Source organism: Electrona antarctica (genome assembly GCF_951216825.1).
Source record: "Electrona antarctica genome assembly, chromosome: 8".
Taxonomy (NCBI): domain Eukaryota; kingdom Metazoa; phylum Chordata; class Actinopteri; order Myctophiformes; family Myctophidae; genus Electrona; species Electrona antarctica.
This window is the reverse complement of record NC_136789.1, coordinates 23,661,347-23,684,545: the sequence shown is the minus strand read 5'-3', so window position 1 is coordinate 23,684,545 and position 23,199 is coordinate 23,661,347. Positions and strand designations below refer to the sequence as shown.

At 45.3% G+C, this 23,199-nt stretch overlaps 1 protein-coding gene across 2 annotated transcripts in view; it reads left to right on the top strand.

Moving 5' to 3' along the window:
• Positions 1-23,199, top strand: part of dpysl3 (dihydropyrimidinase like 3) — a 75,425-nt gene that overhangs the window by 35,850 nt on the left and 16,376 nt on the right. For both annotated transcript variants that reach the window (XM_079508765.1, XM_079508764.1), the window contains exons 3-11: positions 434-618; positions 3,725-3,889; positions 4,880-4,941; positions 6,289-6,369; positions 9,617-9,685; positions 11,907-12,027; positions 13,477-13,633; positions 14,910-15,051; positions 15,662-15,832. In XM_079508765.1, coding sequence (XP_079364891.1) covers positions 434-618; positions 3,725-3,889; positions 4,880-4,941; positions 6,289-6,369; positions 9,617-9,685; positions 11,907-12,027; positions 13,477-13,633; positions 14,910-15,051; positions 15,662-15,832 — 1,153 coding nt within the window. The remainder of the gene's footprint in view (positions 1-433; positions 619-3,724; positions 3,890-4,879; positions 4,942-6,288; positions 6,370-9,616; positions 9,686-11,906; positions 12,028-13,476; positions 13,634-14,909; positions 15,052-15,661; positions 15,833-23,199) is intronic.

Below are 23,199 nucleotides of genomic sequence, written 5' to 3'. Positions count from 1 at the left end.
CCGAGGGGTCCATGAGGTGTTTCCTGGGGGTCCCCAGCTATGTACAGTACAGTCATGACAATAACTGATCGTTAGGAACCAAATTAACACTTAAGTCTGTAACTCAGAGAGTATACATAAATGAACGTAAAATGAACCGTTACAAGTCGATTTGGTACCAATTACACACTCTCAGAGTTAAATTAACACTGAGGATTTCAAAGTGTAGATGGGGTCCCAGAGTTCATTGAACACACACACACACACACACACACACACACACACACACACACACACACACACACACACACACACACACACACACACACACACACACACACACACACACACACACACACTATACAACAAAGCCCCTCTGTTAAGGTTTGTGCGTGTGCCCTCTGCTGGTGAATGTGCCCCTAAACACCTGGGGTTGTCCGCTCTCCACCTCCAGGCAAATTGGAGACAACCTGATCGTGCCCGGCGGGATAAAGACCATCGAGGCTAACGGGCGCATGGTGATCCCTGGCGGCATCGACATCCACACGCACTTCCAGATGCCCTACCGCGGCACCACCACCATCGACGACTTCAACCAGGGCTCCAGGGCGGCGCTGGCCGGAGGAACCACCATGATCGGTGAGCAGGAGGGAGATTCTTTTTGGGGGGGGGGGCTTTATTGATAGCATCAAGTGAAGCTAGACAGGAAAGAGGGAGTGAGAGAGGGGGAGAGACACGCAGCAAATGTTGTCATGAACGGGACTCGAACACGCTGTCAGGCCAAAGCCTATATGTGGCATGTGCCTGGACCACTTGGCCAGCGGACGCCCCTGGGGGGGGGGGGGGGAATTCAGTTCCAACTTCACCCAGCTGATGGCTGGTACAGGTTGAGTCTATGAATGGTACTGCAGATACATACTGTACATGGGAGGCGCTGCTTCTCTTAGGTTGTGTGCAGATGTTACTCAGACGATATTTACACATCCATGCTAGCCTTTGATTTACAGCAGGCCTCCTTGGCATGCCAGGCGGGTGGGCTTAGCCCCTTATTAGACCATAATTACTAATCCATCCTAGCGTTTGATTAGCCTCCTTGGAGGGCCAACCGGTGGGTGAGGTTAGCAGCCCCCCACCAGGTCAATCCAGACAGCAACAGTCACACTGTTTTGTTTTATGTGGCATTCCCACAACATTAAATGTGAAATTAAATTAGTTATAATAGAGGTAATAAAGAAAAGAGAAGTGGAGGGGGGTGTTTGAGTTTGTCTTTTTCCTTTGACGCTGTAAATAATCCCCTTTCTGAAATCAAAATGATTAAACCATCACATCAACATCACCCATATTTGGATGAGCCGGAAGCACACAAACCGAGAGGGTGGGTGGGGTGGGTACTGGGGTAGAGCAGCCAGTCAGATGTCTGTTGTGTTCCTAAAGGGGGCTGTTCTCACGGGCATCCATCCAAATAACGGCACAAAGGACTCAACGGTGGGTGGTAGGATGTTTATGACACAGACTGGCAGAGACACAGACAGACATAGAAATACGAAAACACACACAAACACTGAAACTTTATCCCTATGGAAATAGATCAACCGTGTGTGTGTGTGTGTGTGTGTGTGTGCGTGTGCGTGTGCGTGTGCGTGTGCGTGTGCGTGTGCGTGTGCGTGCGTGCGTGCGTGCGTGCGTGCGTGTGTGCTGATCTGAGACCATGTCCCGGCTTAGCCGACAGCTGCCGGATGCTGTGGTCAGAATCCTTTTGAACTGACCGCTACTGTACTGCCTGCCCAGTGCCTGGCAGCCTGGTTCTTTGCTTCAGCAGACAGCCACGCCACTGTAGTCTGGTCTATTCACAGGCTCCATCCATACTGGGATTAAGTTCCTGTGTGTGTTAAGGTGACATATGCTGTACCTTTTTCCCTTTTCCGGTTCATATTCCCCATTTGATTGGCACGGCAGCAGATTTGAACAGGAATCAGGTGTTTCCCATTAAATTCTGCTGCCGAGCCAATCAGACAAAGCCATGGGGCACTACTGCACTAAAACAGGAAGCCACCTTCTGGAAGCCTGGGACTACAGTCATGCACAGAGCCCACAGTTGTTTTGCATGTTGTTTCTTCCGACATGGAGGATAAATGGGAATTCTAAGCATTCTGTGAAAGGTTTTAAGGATTTTTATTGCAGTTTCATAAGGTAAAGGTTAAGGTTAGGCATGTATCAGTCAGGGTTGTAAATGAAAGGCGTGCGTGCGTGCGTGCGTGCGTGCGTGCGTGCGTGCGTGCGTGCGTGCGTGCGTGCGTGCATTAATGAGAGCAAGAAAGCGCATGCCCACGTAGCTGTATGTGTGATGTTTGTCATGTGCACGTGTGTTTTGTGTCTGGTTGCACATATCTCATACATGTGCAACTTCGTCTCTCTTCTTTACACATACTGACTAGTGACTACCCTTCGTCTCTATCAACGGTCCATTGCCTGTCATGTCTGTCTGAGCTTCCGGGCGAACAAGACAGCATTTCATAGCGGCTCCCGTTGAAGACAAAGAGGGCTTTTCTTTGGCTGCGGCTTGCAGGCCTCATCCCATTAACATGCAAAACAGGCTCTAAGCAGATTGGGTCGTCTTTTAATGAGATACAGAGGCTGGTCAGATGGCAGACCAGCAGGCAGCCCTGCTCTACCGCAGAAGAATTGTGGTACTGTATGGTTAAGAAGGGATGGCCGATATCATGCGCAACGTAACCACATGAACCCTAACGTTCCTAATCTGGGGCGAACGAAAGTAGCCGGCCTATAGCTTGTAGATCAGCTATTTTTTGGTGTAGAGGGTGAAAAAAAGGAGCAGACAAAGTACAGAGCCAGAACCATGTTGGATCAATGGAGAGTTAATTGTAAACCTGATATACTCCATTTATATGATATGTTTCCGATGTTTCAGCAAAATCCTCTTTGAAACTTTACAAACTTGCAGTGAAAGTAAAAGTGCTTTAGGGTAAATATTGTGACACTTCTGTTGTTATGGATGAAGTCTGTGGGTCACCACACATCATGTCAATGCTTTGTGACGTCGCCAGTAGCGACAGACAGTCCCAAATCCTTCAAGGAACTTGCAGCAAGCCAAGAAATTAAGACACTGCAAACATAGCATGACATATGACAGGACTGGTTCCCACTGACTGAGTGAACACTGCTGGAAATGCCGGAGGGTTATGTAAGATAAAATACCCCCCCTACACACACACACACACACACACACACACACACACACACACACACACACACACACACACACACACACACACACACACACACACACACACACACACACACACACACACACACACACACACACACATGCTGACATCAGCCGTTCTCTTCCCTTTCCTATTCTGTGTTTCTCACCTCCCTGTTAATTCCTTTACTGTCCGTTCCTCCCTTCCGTCCTCCTCTCCACCTATTCATCTTCTACTTTATTGATCCTCTCTCTCCAACGACAAATCCTCTCTCTCTCTCTCTCTCTCTCTCTCTCTCTCTCTCTCTCTCTCTCTCTCTCTCTCTCTCTCTCTCTCTCTCTCTCTGTGCACGTTCTCCTTTTCTATCGCCCCTCCTTTCTCACTTATCCTTCCTGTCAACCCTAACAATGCCCTCTACCTCATCTGCTTCCTCTCCTCTCCTCTCCTCTCCTCTCCTCTCCTCTCCTCTCCTCTCCTCTCCTCTCCTCTCCTCTCCTCTCCTCTCCTCTCCTCTCCTGCAGTGGACCATGTGATCCCGGAGCCCGGCAGTAGCCTACTCCAGGCCTATGACCAGTGGAGGCAGTGGGCGGATGAGAAGAGCTGCTGTGACTACGCCCTCCATGTGGACATCACACACTGGAGCGACAGCGTCAAGCAGGAGGTGGAGACTCTCATCAAGGAGAAAGGTAGGTAGTCAATGTTCTCCGGGTATCCCATGACCTTTGGGAAGGAAAGACAGAAACGTGAATGAACCCACCACAGCAGTGGTTTCCTTCACGCAACCATAATTGTGGAAACTATCATTTGACCCGTTATCGGGATTGACCAGGATAGCTATATGGTTTTATATGACAGTGATTCTGTTTTCCCAGCTAAACGATTGATATTATAGAATTCATATATGTCAAACTCAAGGCCCGGGGGCCAAATCAGGCCCGTGGATGAATTATCTTTGGCCCGCGGGATGATATTTAATTAGTATTAGAACTGGCCCTCTGGTATATTGCACGGACCACCATAATACTACAAGTCCGACAATTCACTGCGAGTGCATTGGCACATATCACATACTATGAAATCAGTGCTTGGTGAGGATCATAGAACAGAAAACTGAGCTTAATAATAATGCATTTTCAGTTTTAAATGCATTTACTTTTTTGCTGTTTGCCTGGGACGTCCTCATGACCGCAGTGCCCATGTGTTGAAACACAGTCCGGCCCTCGACCTCGACCGATTTCTTTATTTTGGCCCACTGTGTATTTGAGTTTGACATCCCTTTTATAGATCATATAACTCACAAATGGAACAAAAACTTGGAAGCTGAGTTTGAATCCGACTCCTGTATTTTGAACTTATTTTGGACTTATTTGTTAAACAAAAAATATATAATGATAAGAAAAAGAAAAAGAGAGAAACCAAGGCAGGTTCCATGAGACGGCACCGCACTGTCCACGGGATTCCATATGTGTTGATAGAGCATGAGTTAAACACTTAATCCTACTTTAGACAAACAACAAGTCGCACTGGAATGTGTTCTGAGCTTGTAGATGGTGCATTTTTTAAAAATCCTGAAGAATTATGAAACACTTTTAATAATTGTTAACACAAGACCTCTCTTATGGGGGTCCCTGGCACAAAATGTTTTCAAAAATCCTGTCCCACCCCACCTTTTGCAGGTGTCAACTCCTTCCAGGTGTACATGGCGTACAAGGATTACTACCAGATGACCAACAGTGAGGTACAAAGTCTTAACATCTATATCCACATAATGGGACTTAAACTGACACTGGTATCTATAACAATGCTTCTCAAAGTGGTGTCCAGGCCAGGGACCCTTTGTGTTCCTTGAGGGTGTTCCATCTTCCAAATGGACCCTTACAGGTCTGTAACTCCTTTATACAAATGGAACTGAATGGACACTTACAGGTCAATTTGGTTACATTTGTACACTCTCACATTTATGGGGGTCATTTGAATTAAAACGTTTGAGAACCACGGATCTATTGTAACTTACAGCAAGTGGGCAGTAGGGGTTCAAGTTACATGATTCAAAGACAGTGATCAGAAAATATAGATACATGTATGCAAGGATAATATAAAGATATAAAAGTAATCAGAAGTAGTTAGTATTTGTATTGTAATAAATGCAATATACAATGTACTCCTATCGATCATGGGACAGTTCCTCCAGCAGTGATTCCGAAACTGTTTTAAATGGTATGCTTAGGACAGGATTTCATTAAAAGCTGACATAGATTTCCAGTTATTAATGATTACAAGGTCGCACCTTGTTTTGACATGCTACTGGCACTGGCAGTGATCAAATGCATTCAAATCAATAAATGCATGCATGCAATTACGATCTAGGCTTCGAGTCTTTTCTAAGCTTTCATAGCTCGGCTGTCTACTCTTGACACATCATTGGTGATTTTCATTCTGTGTTTATCCATGAATTTATAACCCATTGCTTTAGGCTTAGACAGATTGTCATAGCAATTGGCCAAACAATATGACAACAGTAATGGCCTGCGGCCCCTAACAAAAGGTCTCAGGTCCACAGAACGTTGGACTGAATTGTTGTGTTTTCCCATTCTCCCGTGACCTATTGACTTGCTCTGAGAGGAAGTATGTTGAGTGAACCGTAGTACTGGAAATAGCGGTGCTTGAAAGACGGATTTAATTCAGGAGAATTGTGGTTGCGCCCTGGATTATTTACAGCCATTCATCCCACACAAATTCAACCTTTTCTGGAGACCACACAGAGTAATTGCAGCGCGCCACGGTAGACATCATGTAAATTGTGGGCTGTTTTAAATCCCTGGCTTAACTGTGAAAAGGAGTGTCCTGCTCCTGAATAAACAATCCTGATCTTTCGTGGAAATGCTAATTTAATGACATTTGTGTGTGTGTGTGTGTGTGTGTGTGTGTGTGTGTGTGTGTGTGTGTGTGTGTGTGTGTGTGTGTGTGTGTGTGTGTGTGTGTGTGTGTGTGTGTGTGTGTGTGTGTGTGTGTGTGTGTGTGTGTGTGTGTGTGTGTGTGTGTGTGTGTGTGTGTGTGTGTGTGTGTGTGTGTGTGCTCGCTCAAGCTCTATGAGATCTTCAGCTTCTTGGGGGAGAGCGGAGGCATTGCTCAGGTCCACGCTGAGAATGGAGAGATCATTGCCGAGGTAACACAACTCAAATAAATTCACGTCTTCCTTCCGTACATTTCCTCTTTTGTCCTGTCTTATATCTTCCGCTCTGATCTAACCTTTCTATCCTACCTGCTCTGTGTTGGGATTATGTTAGCGTGCATAGTGTGCCTTAGTTTTTGTAATTTCTTTCCTTAGTGTGCATCAGTTTAGTTTAATTTGGTTCAGTTATCATGTTAATGTAGTTTAGTGTGCATCGGTTTGGGTTACTATATAGTTTAGTTCACTTCGGTGCAAATCGGTTAATTGTTTTTGTTCCCGACTGTCCGTTCCACTTCAGTTCAGCTCCATTGGGTTCAGTTCAGTTTAGTATAGTTAAGGCTTATCACAGTTCATTTCCAACTGTTCGTTCAGTCATGCATTCCACCGTCGCCACAGACTAAACATACTGCTGCTGATGAGAGAGGTAGAGCCGGCTTCTTCGCTGACAGTAATGTGTGGGTGTAGTTTATAAAAGCCTGCACTGTATCTGTGGGCAAATGAAAATGAACGGAGTAATAGTTGTTGGATTGAAAGTGTTGGTATTAGTCAGAACGCCAGAGTATGTCTGGATTCTGTCTGTCACACCGTGTGGTGTGCATTGAGGTATGAATCCCTGCAAATCACAGCTATCCTATCTAATCTAAACATGGTACTTTGAACGTGTCTGATGCATATCGGCTTTTAAACCAAAACAATGTCTGTACCACTAGATTGTATCCTGACCCTGGATTACCTCCAAACTGCTCAGATAGGGAAAGTAGTGTAACGTACGTGTTTAAAGTCATGTTAATGCACTTTAAACGTTGTAGATAACGTGTCAGGACGCGCAGGGCTCACATCTTGCATTCACTGGTGAAATCCCAAGCACTTTAACTATAAGAACTATAATGGTAACTACTGTTCACCGTTGTCTTTGTTATACAGTAGTTGTGGTGTGGACTCTGCCATCCACTTGACTTTGAACAATAAAACTAAAAAATGCATCTTTGAATTTATAGTTACAATGTTTGTTGTGAATGGCCCTTTATTGTCTCCACCAGGCCGAAGGCATGGGGAGAGAGTATGTTTTGCACTCCGTCCGTGTGTCCTTCCTTCCGTCCGTCCTTCCGTCCGTCCGTTATCAGCTAATCTCCGGCACCGTTGGCCCGATCCATGCCAAACTGTGCACACACACTCCCTGGATGCCAACGACGAACCTCTGCCCCAAATATTCCTCAACGGCCTGTTATAGCGCCACCATGAGGCCAATTTAACACATTTCTGTAGTTAACTCGTACACAATTTATCCATACATCACACAATTCGGTATACACTATCTCCATAGTCATGTGATCAACACGGATCTGCACAATATCCCATCTTCCATCCTGATTGGCTAAGATTGGCTTCCAAAGCTCACATGATTGGTCCGTTTCGAAGAAAATCACAAACACAGTGTCCAATTTCCATGAAACTAAACACACACATTTCCACTAGGCCGAGGATGACATGCCACTATTTTCCCCCCAAAATCAGCCTCACGGTGGTGCTATAACAGGCCAATTCCTGTTTTTACCTATAACTGCATACAACTTATGTATGCGCACTCCCTAGAGGCCATGGAAGAACATTTTCCCTGCATCCCTCCACATCTGCTGGATTATAGCGCCACCATGAGGCCGATTTCTGCAAAACACATTGTTTATGTTAGTCGCACAGATTTCATCCAAATCTCACGCAAATCGGTACACATGATCTCTGTAGTCATGAGATCAAGACGAGCGTGTATTCAGATTCTACACTGATTAGCTAAGATTGCCTTCCAAAGTTTTCAGGAGTAGCCCGTTTTGTACAACATGCTGCATCCTGCTCATCCAGAATTCTATCCTCAGAGATGCTATGAGTGATCTGGCTCTGCATTTCCTCAACAAAATGAAGAAAATTGTTGCAAGAAACAAACAAACAAACAAACAAACAAACAAAAAACATGTTTATATTACTCCTAAACATTTTGCCAAACATCACACACACACTCCTATCCTCCTGGTGGAGACCTGTGCCCAGAAGGGCACTTTTTCTAGTTGTCCAATGAGTTTACCTCCCTTTGAGGCAACTGCTAGTAAACACTTGTTTCTTTCTTTCGCCATTATTAATATTCATGCTTTAATAGATTTAAAGCTCTATTACAGTGGAGAGAGATGAGAAAGAGAAGGTTGAGAACTGCAAACTTCATCTGTGCATTGCCTGCGAGACGGACGCACAGGAAAAGGATCTTTTTGGGAGGCGCATGTAATCCATGCCGACTCTTGGCGGACCACGGATACCCGTAAGGCTCAGCGTGTGGTCTGATGCAGATGTTCAAAGCGGCCCATTGATTCAGCACATGTTCAACACTGCTGTTTCCGTCCTCCGCACACTTTTCACTTTTCACCGACGGAAATAAAAAGACAATGCATTTAGGGATTGGTAGAACAATGAAGATATAAAGCAGCGTCTGTCAGTCAGTGGATCGGGTCACGAGCTGGAGAAGATCTGTCTGACAGGGTCATGGAAAAGGCAACGCTTTCAACCTGGCATCCCAGACTTGGGTATGTCATTATCGGTGAATATATAAAAAATTAGGAAACCATTTTCCAAACATTTCGAAAGAATAATACAAAAAACAAGAATTGATGACATCAATTAATTACCAGCTGCTGCCTTATATCCCACGGCTGAGAGGTCAGCTAGAGGCAAAAAGTGTGTGGTTGCCTAGACACAAGGCAGCCAATCAGGACGATAGGTTATCAGTACAGCCATCAGTAACAGGTCTCAACTACAGCAAGTGGGTGTGAAAGCACCGCAGAGAGAACATTGACCAGCTGTGCTTACAATAAAAATATTCTATCTACAAGCTCACAATGTGTTGTGAACTTGTGGATTAGCAACTGTTGCTATTTATCATATGACGAAATATATAGTGCTTAAATGGTTAATAGAGGAATATATTGCATCGGGTTGTGACTCTGTGAAAGATGCACACATCCCAACATTCCAGTCTCTACTGTGAAATTGGTTGAAAATGCGGAACTTTCCGCTGTTACTATGTGACACATGTATGTACCGTGACCGGTCTGTTGTGCGTGCGTGCGTGCGTGCGTGCGTGCGTGCGTGCGTGCGTGCGTGCGTGCGTGCGTGCGTGCATGCGTGCACACACCGATGAGTATTATGCAACCATCCATCTGTGAGCTAACCAGCTGTTCTCTACTTGTTTGTCTAACAGGAGCAGGCTCGCATGTTACAGATGGGCATTACAGGGCCAGAAGGGCATGTTCTGAGCAGGCCAGAGGAGGTGAGACACACACACACACACACACACACACACACACACACACACACACAGTACAACCACATTTCACTGCTCACCCGAGCTACGCTGAATTTACTGGACTGGTCTACCGTCTACAGTACACACACACATTGTTCTTGTTACACACATCTGCTGTGAAACCCATTAGTGTCCCAGTGTGAACATTCCCTGGTTTCACCACTTGTTACTACTAATTTTATTTCAATAAACAACAGAATGGATACCACGTGGTCAACCTAAGTGCTTTAGCTGCGTGGGTTCTCCCATGTATGTCTGGGTGGGGGGAGGGGTTTGCGTTTCGGGGTCCTGATGTTAGAGCGTTAAGTGCTGTGATAGCGTAATGGAATCGTGTGGAGTGGTGAGGATCAACACTTACGTAATACGTACATCATGATGACGTGACACTTCCTCCACAGTCCAAGATGGAAGAGTGCAATTGTCTCCAGATTGTGTGGAGCCCACCACAACACTGGAACCCCATAACCATACAGGAAGTGTATGCAGCAGACTGTCATTATATAAACATTAAAGGACCACTTCACCACTTTTCAACCCATCTTCATATATAATAGGTCCTCACTAATAATCATGATAAAATGGCACAATTTATTTCTACTCGGTCTGTGTCTCATATGGAGGGATGTGGGCAGTTCGTCCACCAGTGACATCATCGATGGGGAATCCAAGCTAATAGAAACTGCAGGCTTTCTAGTCCTGAAAAGTTGCAATACGATAATGGAAGCCATCGTTCTCACTCTAATACAAATATAAATATTTTTCGATGATGTCACTGCTGGGTTTCTGAACTGCCCACAGCCCTCCTATGAGACAGACTGAATAGAAAATAATTGTGGCATTTTATCATGATTATTAGTGAGGACCAGTTATATGAAGATAGGTTGAAAAGTGGTGTAGTGGTCCTTTAATATCAAATAAATATGGTATTTCTTCTTTCAAACTTGAGTTTTCATTGTGATACTGATTAATAGGAGCATTTTATCTTAGTTTAGTTGGAACACAATTGATTGATCCCCCCCCACACACACACACACACACACACTCAACACACACTTTAGTATCATTGGCACAAGCACACACTCTTTACCTGTCGCCAGAAAATCCTGCTTGTAACCGAGGAAAACGGTGATCAGACTTTACGTCCCATAGCTGGTGGTGACGGGGCGTTGCCATTGCAAGTGGACCAATGTTAAAAGCTGCCTTATATACACAGAGTATACGTTGGGGTCCGTATATATACGGACCTGGCTGATAAGGTCACCTAGCGTCCCCTAGCGGCGGGGTCCATATATATACGGACCTGGCTGATAAGGTCCCTTAGTGTCCCCTAGCGACGGGGTCCGTATATATACGGTTGGGAACCAGTACAGCATATTGAAAACAAGGACAACCTAGAGGTGTGCATAGCTGAGCAGTAACGCTCGTTGCCAACCTTGACCTTCGAGCACCAAATTGTACCATATGTGAGATATTGAGTCAGAGAGGTAATAAGTAGAAAATGTTATTATCCTATAGTTGTCCGTAGGGTTAGGTTAGTCTCTCCATACCAGAAAATTGAGATCTCTACCTACCAATCTTGGATTTTTATTATTTCTTTCCTTTTTTGTAAGATATTTTTGGGCCTTTTTCTGCCTTTATTTGATAGTGTACAGTAGGCTGACAGGAAATGAGGGGACAGAGATGGGGAGTGACACGCAGCAAAGGTCATCGAGTCGAACCTGTGACACGCTGTCAGGCTGGATTAGCAGCCTAGGTGCCAGGACTGCTAGGCTGGCCCGGGCGTATCTTTTCTAAATGTAAGGCAGGTTGCTTGCTACGCAATCGTTTCAAGACTAAAACGATTATGTTACGGAATTAATTAAGTTTTGTTATTGAAATTGTGTTCTGAAAAAAGAAAAGGGAAAAAGTCGTATACAATGCTAATGCATCAGAATTGGTGTCTGATAGTTGCTTTTCATAACTGTTGTCTTTGGGAATTATTTTGACATTGGCCAGGTCCTAAGTGTATAACCTCATCATCAGTGACTGGAGGTACAGTAAGCCAAATGTCCTGTCCTGTCCTGTCCTGTCCTGTCCTGTCCTGTCCTGTCCTGTCCTGTCCTGTCCTGTCCTGTCCTGTCCTGTCCTGTCCTGTCCTGTCCTGTCCTGTCCTGTCCTGTCCTGTCCTGTCCTGTCCTGTCTGCAGCTGGAGGCAGAGGCAGTGTTCCGTGCCATCACCATCGCCAGCCAGACCAACTGTCCTCTCTACGTCACCCGCGTGATGAGCAAGAGCGCCGCTGACATCATCTCCCAGGCCAGGAAAAAGGGTACAGCTGCAGCATTTGGTTCACTGAAAACAAATGTCAATTATTTTCAATAAACTTTTGTGAGCAACTTCCTTATTGTCGCAGTCGGGTGTATTCCAGTGGATCCAATGTAGTTATTATTTAGTTTCAAGCTCTTGTTAATTATTTTCATTTATGAAAAAAAACTGTGAAAATATACGATCTACATTGTAGATCGTATATTTTCACAGCTCACTACGCATCACTTTGTGTGACATTGTCATATGACAAATTCATGGAAAAAAGATACACATACATTTCTTTGCCCAACATGTCATGTAGCAGACGGAAACGAAAAACCACCAATGTAAAAAGAAATGTGAATAAAAAACAGAACACTGTAAAACATTTGCAGTCCCAGGACTTTAGTCTAATGTTCTTGTAGTTTTTATAATTTTTTTGCATAAAAAAGGCTCCAATGCCAGACCATCAAATGTTATAAAACTCAGTGGAATGTTGTCCTTACTATAAAGGTATCTGACCTCACTTCAGCGGTGTTGCCTAGTTCCTGGTGCATTAATAATGTGAGGAATGCACATAGCCCACGCTTCATCCATGACCTTATATGAGGCTTTAGTTATCTGTCCCCAGACACCAGATAATGCACAGTTCCTCTGCAAGAAGTCATGTGCAAAAGAGGCTACATTTAGAGGAATTCCTTCCTTTATCATTCAGGTCTTCTCCGTGGTCGAACTGTCACAAAGCTGTCTCTGTTTTTCCTCATAGGGAGATTATTGGGAAGGCCAGAGGCCCATACTGTACACTACATGAGAACATCCTCAGTTCATTTAACTCAAAAGATGGTTGTGTGTGTGTGTGTGTGTTTCAAATTAAATCAGTTGACTGGGGACAGTTTGCCTAATTGGGGACAGAATTTATGTCCACAGTTTCATAGGCATGTCATGTGTCTGTCTGAGTTAAGGTTAGGATTATTCACAGATGCTATGCAGATGCTAAGAATGTTATACAGTATGCAAGGTTGTAAATCATGAATTGGTTGTGGTTAATGTTAGTGTAATAAAATATGGAATGAATGCAACGTCTCCAGAATTTCGCTGAATGTATTTACTTACCTGCACGTAAGAGCATGTGTATATATACAGTAGGCACTTTTAGGACATACAGTATGTGTGAGTTTGGCCATTCTATTGCTTATGCTTTCCAGAATGTATGTCATCACTGGTTCGCTCAAATTGTGATATCTTGACCAGATAAACAACAAGAGTTTTAAGTGCAAGGCTAACCCCCGTCTGATCCAGAATGGAATCCTTCCAGGTTCCAAGGGTGATATTAGGGCTTTTCAGAGTTTTGACATTGTTGCTCCGCTACATACCAAAGCAGACAGTTATCCCAAATACTTCAGTGAGATAAACCTTGTATAATCCCTATTGTTGAATTATGAATTCACATAGAATTCACATTTTTTTTCAGGAAACGTCGTGTTTGGGGAGCCAATCACTGCCAGCTTGGGCACCGACGGGACGCACTATTGGAGCAAGAACTGGGCCAAGGCAGCGTCCTTTGTGACATCACCCCCCCTGAGCCCGGATCCCACCACCCCCGATTACCTGAACACGCTGCTGGCCAGGTACTCACCACACTGACCCCTGCTGGTCACCTTTGTCAGTCCTGGTGCACAAAATGGAACGGCGACATGAATCAAGTGCTCATGAACCTGCATGCACACACCATATTGTTTTGTCGTCGTTGTTGTGTCCGTTGTTGGGGATTACCTCATCCTTCTTAAGGGGTGTTTTCTCCCATTTAGTTGAAAAATGACTATTAGAAGGGTTAGAAGGGTTGGGGATTAAACAAGAGAGGCTAGGTTGAGATGGTTTTGACATGTGGAAAGGAGGGATGAGGGGTACATCGGGAGAAGGATTCTGGTGATACAGGAGTGCCAGGTAAGAGGAGAAGAGGATCACGCCAAAGAGGAGGTTCATGGATTCGGTGAGAGACTACAGCCAGGTGGCAGGAGTCACCGAGATAGACGCAGAAAACGGAACCAGATGGAAACTGATGATCCACTGTGGTTTTAGGCCCATTGGGGTCCATTTAGAAGCACATTAGAAGTTCAAGCAACATAATCCATTGTGAACATATGGATAATGCTAAAATATGAAACAAAGTGGACATACTTCCATGTCGTATGGCTAGGATCACTCCATGAAGTCCATGTATTTTCTGTTCTGCCAAAAAGGGGAAATTGCAGGACTATAATATTCCCCAAGTGATCGCATTTGCTTTTCTGCAACTGCGTTCAAAATAGGTACGTAAAGGAAATGAGTAGGTAAAACCAAAGCCCCGTGTCCTTCAGGTCTACTGACTAATCTCAATATATTGCTAAAATGGGATTGTTGGCTTGCCGTCTCAATGATATATGTGCTATTATTCCACAAGTGGCTCTCTTCATCATCTGGTAAGAGAGTTAAAGTAGGTCTGGAAACGGAGAACACCCAACAACCGTTTGTACTGTAGTGCAGACGAGAGGCTTTTGGCACGGGGTAACTCACCTATACTGTTGTCCAAGTTGTGTTCTAGTACATGAATCTCCAGCTGCGGTGAAGTAACCTTTTTTCCAGCTTGGCCCTGTGGGAACAGCAATAAAACCTTTGATATAAAGTAGTTTTTTCCGGTCTGAAAGGATGAATTAATTGCTGTGTTTCATCTCAGGTAGCTTATGTGTCATTTTAATGTTTCTCGTTTGGCGCGAGGACAATGCACGGCTTGATAAACTATAAGGTAAGGGGAGCTTGCCATATTAATGTCATTTTCTGTCTCTGTCTTCACATCACTTTTTATTTATACCCTCTCCTCATCTCTCTCTCTCTCTCTCTCTCTCTCTCTCTCTCTCTCTCTTCCAGTGGAGACCTGAACGTGACAGGCAGTGCTCACTGCACCTTCTCCGTGGCCCAGAAGGCCATCGGCAAGGACGACTTCACTCAGATCCCAGAGGGGGTGAACGGCGTGGAGGAGAGGATGGCGATCATCTGGGATAAAGCTGTGGTGAGAAAAGTCACTTCACACATATTTCTTCCATCTGGGGGCCGCCCTGCAAAATGAGGATGTCAGAATCCATGTGAATTTATGGCTTTTTTTTTCTCTGAATAAACAAAGTAATGTGTAATGTTATATAATGTGACACAAAGTATCTCTTTCCGTATTTAGTTAGTTAGTTAGTTTCATTTATTGTCCACAATGTGGAAATTTGTCTTCGGTCTCAAACAACAGTAAGAACAAACAGCAACAACAGCAACAACGCAAAAATGCAGGACAACAGTGGCAAATACATTAAAAACACATCTAGCGAGACATGGTATAATTTGGTGCCATAATGGCATTAGGAATGAAGGAATTTTTGAAGATGCTCTGTCTCTATCTATGTCTCTCTCTCTGTCTCTCTCTCTTTTTGCCCTGTCCTTCACCCACACATATAGCACGTAACACTGTCTCCCATTACCAACCAGGAACTCTCAAATATCCGACCTTGACATTTCTCCCATCCGCCATCGCTCTCCAAACTAACCCATGTATGTGTATTTGTTTGAAACCTAACCTAACCTTTGTGTATATGTGTTTGTTTGAACACCCCCCCCCCCCCTCCCCCCAACCCCAGACCAGCGGTAAGATGGATGAGAACATGTTTGTGGCGGTGACCAGCACCAACGCGGCTAAGATCCTCAACCTGTACCCTCGGAAAGGCCGGATAGCCGTGGGCTCCGACGCCGACCTGGTCATCTGGGACTCTGACTCCGTTCGCACCGTCACTGCCAAGACTCACAGCTCGGTGAGTGTCCACAGGTCCTTCAGTCCTCATAAAGACATGGGGCTACAGTAGGTCAACATGATGTACTGTACTGTGTAGTATTGTCAGGGTCATTGTAGTATAAGCGATCAGGTGATCACACTGAGACAGGTCGCTGCAGGAGCAGACGTTTAGAAACCTCTCGGCAAACGGAGGCCACCGAAAGCGGTTTTCGCACTTCCAGTGCTACTGCTGTATTTCTTAGCACTCTTGATTAACAAAGCATTAGACGAGTGGTGCAACTCCACACCTTGCGCTAAAAAGGTGAGAATATTTTAACTTGTATGCACGTCAAAGGCAATGATAAGGATTATAGAGAACTAAAAAACAAGCAATTTTCCATGAAATATGTACCAGTACACCTTTGAATGTATGTGACCACGAAGACAAACAACAACAACGTAACAATTTGAATCAGGTGATGGACTGGGAAAGGTTGGTTTGACCCATTTCCTGGAGGCAGTGCAACCAAAACACTTCATCCACTTCATTCAATCCAATAAAATCCAATGAAATAAGCAGACATTATGCAATGTAGAAAGCGTCCGGCTTGTACACAATAACACACTGTGAGAGTTGGCTAACAAGCCTACAAAACAAATATTCATTTGTTGTAGAAAATGTTAATTCACAATTAGGACAGCTAGTGCACACTGCACAGTGGAAAATGTTTGTCTTTCACAGTGTTGAAGCCATAACAGTTACGGTAGTGGTTCCTGTCCAGCCTTCAGCATGACAAGCTGTAACTACTCCACATAATCCATATGGGATTTACAGTCAATACATTTTGTGCAGTTGTGATTTGGATAGGATAAATGTACAGTATAGAGGGTATGCGCATGACATCATCATCATAACCGGAAGTAATGCGGGAACGCCTACTGAGTGAGTGGGGGAAAAAAACGACTTTCTAGCCTTGACAGCCCATAAATCCAAACAGAAAAGTCCTATCCGATTGCGTTAAACGACGTTAAACTCACTTTGCCACTCGATTTGCCACTTGATTTTCCATTCACTTTATGCATGCGCATACCCTCTATAATGGACTGGGGGTGGGTGGGGCTGCTGTGCTGCGGGGAAAACACAGTTTTACAGAGAAAATATAGTGCGAGAGACGCATAGTTGGCTACCTTCCAGTGACCCCTGAGTTCCTCCAAACAGGAAATGAAGTCCCAGTAGATGTCTATTACTGTATACACACACTGTGTTCACTCTGCATATGGCCCTGTCATCAGCAGCAGTGCTGCCAGATCTTTAGAGAAATAACTGAGCAACTAGGTCTATGAAAACAAGGCCAAAAGAAGGGACTTTATAGGCCGCATGAGCACCTACATGCATATGCATCGGCTATTTAAGTATGATTCTTTTGGTAATTTATGCTTCTCCTCCACTACGTCTCAGAGGCTAATATTGTACTTTTTACTCCTCTACCGTTATTTGAAAACTGCAGTTGCTGGTTAGTTGCATCGCGACACACTTTTAATGAGCGTAGAAGGGAGTTCCAGCCGCGCCTCTAGCCTAGCTATAGCAGGCCAGTCTGGTGCATCTCAGAAGCAGGACAGGTAACATGCGAAAAAGAAGGCACTGGAGCAGCTCAGACAATTTAGGCCCTTAGTTTAATATAACAGGGTGCAAATAAAAAGTGACAACGTTTCGATGTTTAAGTTACATCTTCGTCAGGTCATAGCCCGAGGGGGGCAACACAGTAAGGCTTAAGTACACATTATGGTACAGGGGGCAGGCCCTTAGTTAACCAATGTCACACAGCCAGCAATCATTAGTTCATACATATTTTTCACGTGGAACATACAAGTGAGGAATTATCCAGATGAAAGTTAAAGTGCATTGAGACTATAAATATACAGACTATAAATACACAGATGTAGGAAAGATAGTACAAAAATAGAAGAACATTTTTAGTTTAAGAGACAACTGTCAAGTTCATATTTAAGTAAAGTGTCAAGTACAAAAATAGAACAAAATTTTTTGTTTAAGAGACACTTTTAATGAGCGGTGTGCCATTTGAATAGGGCTTAAGGGATTAATTCATATATCATTCCCTTCACCAAATTTCTCTTTTTTGGCCTCAAGCTAAAAACATTTCTGAATTCCTGATTGGCAGTGTTGAACTGTGTTTATATAAAACGGATATATCCGGTCCTAGATTATGATTGGCCGAGCTGCATTCGAAGCTGTTGTAAAATAGTGTTAAACACACAGCTGGCCTGCATGTACAGTATTACTGTGCCAACGGCCTGTTCTGAGGGATAGAAACTTCCTTGTTTGTGCAGACTTTCAGTCATGCATGCATTTTGTCAGTGTTTTATTATAACATTTCTACGTATTTTTTTACATGTTAACTGAGGACAATTTACAAAGGATAGGAGAGTAGATGTGATGTAGTTAGAGGCTACAATCCGATTGCATACACAGTTTTATTGTTTATTATTCCTTTATTGTTTATTTTCCGGCTTCCAGCACAATACACTGTAACAACCACACACCGCAGCCCCCCTGCCTCAACGCAAACGCACGCACACGAACAGCGGGCACACACACATTCCCCAGGCGGTGGATGGTGATGCAATGATCTCTGTAGACTATACAGAAGATGAGTAGGGCCTCAGTGAACATCATAGTTTGCAATGCAGAAAACATGGTCACAAGAAAACAAGAATCACAGAATGGTGAGAATAACATGGATTTCACATTACAGAACAACACAGAAGTCTGTGGAATTTGGGGGAGATCTTCCTTTGCAAGTGTGAGTGTATCATCAGTTTACAGTAAACCAGTGGTTCTCAAACATTGTCATGTCAAGGACCCCCAGACTTATATCTTAACCCCCATTTGACATGTTGTGCCAGGCCACCCCGCCACAATGTGATCCGTTGTGACTGTGAGTTTGTAGATCTTCAGTCTTTTCTAGCGGAAATGTAAAACAGCACAAGCATAGGCGCATGGACACTGATTTACCGGTACTTCCACTCCATGTTAATGAATGCGGCCATTCTCACTGGCCGTGCACAGGCGCTCCACTCACGCACAAAGTTTGTCCGTGTGCATGTAATGTATTGACGTCCCGGTGTAGCCAGGTTTGGCAAGAGCAGTCGTGCACAAACCATTAGCGCAATAAAGCGCGCGTGCAGACGTTTTTTGGGTGGGTTCCAAGCGTTAAGGTGGTTTTTCAGAAAACCGATGGAAAAACGCAGCTAAAAATCCAAAAACGCGTCCAGTGTGCAGGGACCTTTAACGTGGTTAAACCGTTCCTCATTTTGCTAGGGACCCCCTGAAACCCCCGGGACCCCACTTTGTGAACCACTGGTTTAATAAATGAAACAAACACATCATAAATTCAAGGCAGATTAGCTAATCAAATGATTTTTTTATTAACAAGGGAAAATGGGCAAAAATACATACAATCCAAATCCTCCCCCCCCAAAAAAAATGTATCATTAGAAATCCGAATTTGGAAACAAATGAAACATAATTTATAAGGCCCTGGATGTGTCAGAATAGGCCATGGCAGGAAGCATTGGCACAGGAAGTTTTACCAGCACGCTTGCACTTCCTGTTTAGGCTGCGATAATTGAGTGCAGAACAGATTTTAATGTGGAACACAAACGGCCAAATGGGGAGCGTGTTGAAAGAATGATGCTTGAATGGAAGAATGAAAACGTTGATGAGGTAATGCACTGATTCTCAACGTGGGGTCTGGGGACCCCCAGAGGTCCTTGGGGGGGGTTTCCAGGGGGTTTCTAGCTAAATGATTGATAGTTTGGAACTAAATACAGTAGATCCGTATGCATTTGCAACTCGGAGAGTGTACCCTGAACCCCGGGAGAGTACCCCAAACACCACGCTCCGAACCAGCCCCTGCTCAGGGGTAATGTACACTAAAATAGGTGGTTCCCAGCTAAATGATGGAGAGTTGGTAACCAAATGGACCCTTGTTAGATCTTTTTTTAGATCTATTGAGAGCGTAAAATGGATCCTTGGTTTTCAAGAGTTAAATTATTGTTAACATCCGCATTACTTTACAAGAGGTCTACACAATTACAGAACGTGAAATATTATTTTGATCGTTTGCCTGTTATCTCTCCTACCCTCAGTACAGCATGGAATTATGACAATCCTATCCAACGACAATAAAAGTAAATAAATTGGTTCTGAGAGGTTACATCTCATCAAATGGTGGTCCGTGGCTCAAATGCCGAATTAATTAGATATAAAAAAAGGTTTAAAACCACTGAAATAAAGGAATAACCTCCACTGCCTTTATCCGAACGTTGGCGGTTCCACCGAGGCCCACAGGTTCTTGCAGTGATGTCACCCTCTTAATTTCCTGTGAGTCCCTCCCGATAACGGAGCAGAACATACTGTAGCAACACCACAGCTCCCAGAATGCATCCACCTTCGGCACGCACTACTATGTACTGTACAGTACTTTGATGTGTGGCTGAATGGGAATGCTAACTGTTTCACTGCCTACCGTCCAGGGGGAGACAGGGACCCGCCCTCCCCCACATTAAAGTAAAAATACACACACAGCATCTAAGTCTGTTATCAGCAGGAGTACATCTGGTCTGGATTGCTTATTGTTGTTAGGCAACACACACACACAGTGACACACACATACACACACACACGCAAAAAGTGAGCATAGTCAACACGTGTAGGCTACAGCTGTGTGCGTGCGCGCCTACTGATATGAAATCGTGCAGACAGAGTTATAGCTGCACAACCACACATGCACACGCACGCACGCACCAAACAACTCTGTCATGACCTCATGGCTGGCAGACAGCGAGCCTTAGCTCTGTCCTGTTCTGGCCCAATTTTGGAAGCCAGTTGAAAAGCGAGCCGTGTGCAGAGGAAGAGAGCAACAATGGAAGCGAGGGCGAGAGAGGGAGGGGGGGGGGTGGAGAGGGAAGTAGGAGAGAGTGAGAGGGAGGGAGGGAGGGAGGGAAGGAGGGAGGGAGGGGGGGGGTGGAGAGGGAAGTAGGAGAGAGTGAGAGGGAGGGAGGGAGGGAAGGAGGGAGGGGGGGTGGAGAGGGAAGTAGGAGAGAGTGAGAGGGAGGGAGGGAGGGAGGGAGGGAGGGAGGGGGGGGTGGAGAGGGAAGTAGGAGAGAGTGAGAGGGAGGGAGGGAAGGAGGGAGGGGGGGGTGGAGAGGGAAGTAGGAGAGAGTGAGAGGGAGGGAGGGAGGGAAGGAGGGAGGGGGGGTGGAGAGGGAAGTAGGAGAGAGTGAGAGGGAGGGAGGGAGGGAGGGGTGGAGAGGGAAGTAGGAGAGAGTGAGAGGGAGGGAGGGAAGGAGGGAGGGGGGGGGGGTGGAGAGGGAAGTAGGAGAGAGTGAGAGGGAGGGAGGGAGGGAAGGAGGGAGGGGGGGGGGGGTGGAGAGGGAAGTAGGAGAGAGTGAGAGGGAGGGAGGGAGGGAAGGAGGGAGGGGGGGTGGAGAGGGAAGTAGGAGAGAGTGAGAGGGAGGGAGGGAGGGAGGGGGGGTGGAGAGGGAAGTAGGAGAGAGTGAGAGGGAGGGAGGGAAGGAGGGAGGGGGGGGTGGAGAGGGAAGTAGGAGAGAGTGAGAGGGAGGGAGGGAGGGAAGGAGGGAGGGGGGGGTGGAGAGGGAAGTAGGAGAGAGTGAGAGGGAGGGAGGGAGGGAAGGAGGGAGGGGGGGGTGGAGAGGGAAGTAGGAGAGAGTGAGAGGGAGGGAGGGAGGGAGGGAGGGAGGGAGGGAGGGAGGGGGGGGGGATGGAGAGGGAAGTAGGACAGAGTGAGAGGGAGGGAGGGAGGGAGGGAGGGAGGGAGGGGGGGTGGAGAGGGAAGTAGGAGAGAGTGAGAGGGAGGGAGGGAGGGAGGGAGGGAAGGAGGGAGGGGGGTGGAGAGGGAGGTAGAGAGGGAGGTAGGAGAGGGTGAGAGGGAGGGAGGGAGGGAGGGAAGGAGGGAGGGGGCGTCACAGATTGCAAACAAGCATGTCCAGCAAAGAAAGTTTGACATGTGCGGACAGACGGGACGAGAACAGTGACCTAAATCAGCGAGTCTCAACCTGTGGGCCAGGGACCACTGGTGGGCCCAGCCGTGAGGATATTGAAATTGTGACCCCAACGAAATAGCTATAGACTATCATGGACATGGTATTATTTTCTTTAAAACCTTGGAAGATTTGTTTTCATAGTGACACCAATAAATACAAATAAAAAGCAGTATTCTACGGTAGAAGAAGGAACGATAACTGTGGGGGGGAGGGATGGGGAAAGGGAGAAATAGAATAAAAGGAATGTTCTGACTAACTACGTTAGTCTCGTTCATCCAAGCTGGAACACGATCGATCTCCACCAGGTCAGTAACGTTTGTTGTGGACGTGCATTGTTTGGTATTGAGTGAGCATATAAGCAGCAGTTAATAGCCAATAGAATAGACAATGACTTACTGTCGATAGAACTTGTAGTGTGTTGTAGGTAGAGGATTTATTATGACGCTGCGTTCATGATTTCAGGGATTTTGTTCCACACGGGCCACACCTGCAAACTTTAGATGTCAATCTTAGCCAACCACGATAGAAAACAGAGATTCGTCTTGAATCTAGCTTGATCACATGACGATAAAGATCATGTGTACCGATTTACGTGAAATTTGGATAAACTCTGGAGGACTAATAATTGTTGTCATGTTAAGTGGTCAGATGTCATTGGCAAGAAAGCCTTTATATTTGAGTTGGTCGACTATTAGAAAATATTGTTGCTTAGGACTCAAGTCAGTATAGGGACCATAAGACTCCTTGACTTGGTTCCTACTGTAGCTGTTCCTTTGCGGCATATACTGTATATCCCATAAGGCTGTGCGACAAAGCCCTTATAAATTACATTTTCAGATTCTTAATAACATAAAACAAAAGTGTCACCCAGAGTTACATTTCCAAGAGGCTTGATTAACATGGGAATACCTTTCTGGGTTTTTTCAAATCATGCAACCTTTTGGACAGTATACCTAAAGAGAAACAATCCTAACTATGTACCAAGATTAGAGCATATTATATCCTTCTTAAGATTAGAGCATAATAATTGTGTGTGTGTGTGTGTGGGGGGGGGGGGGGGGGGGGGGGGGTGGCAAGAGTGGGAGAGACAGAGAGATGTATGGAGACATCAGGGGCCAGCTGTTTGTGTGTATGCCAAATGGACACGTATGAATAACAGACAGATGAATGACGAGAGAGAGAGGCAGGGAGGCGTCTGATTTCTCTCCCCTCTTTCCCACACATGTTGGTAATTAATACTGGGCCCTATTATGCCTCTCTCATTCGCTCTCTCCCACTGTCCCTCTCCCATTCTCCCTCTCTCTCTCTCTCTCATTCCCC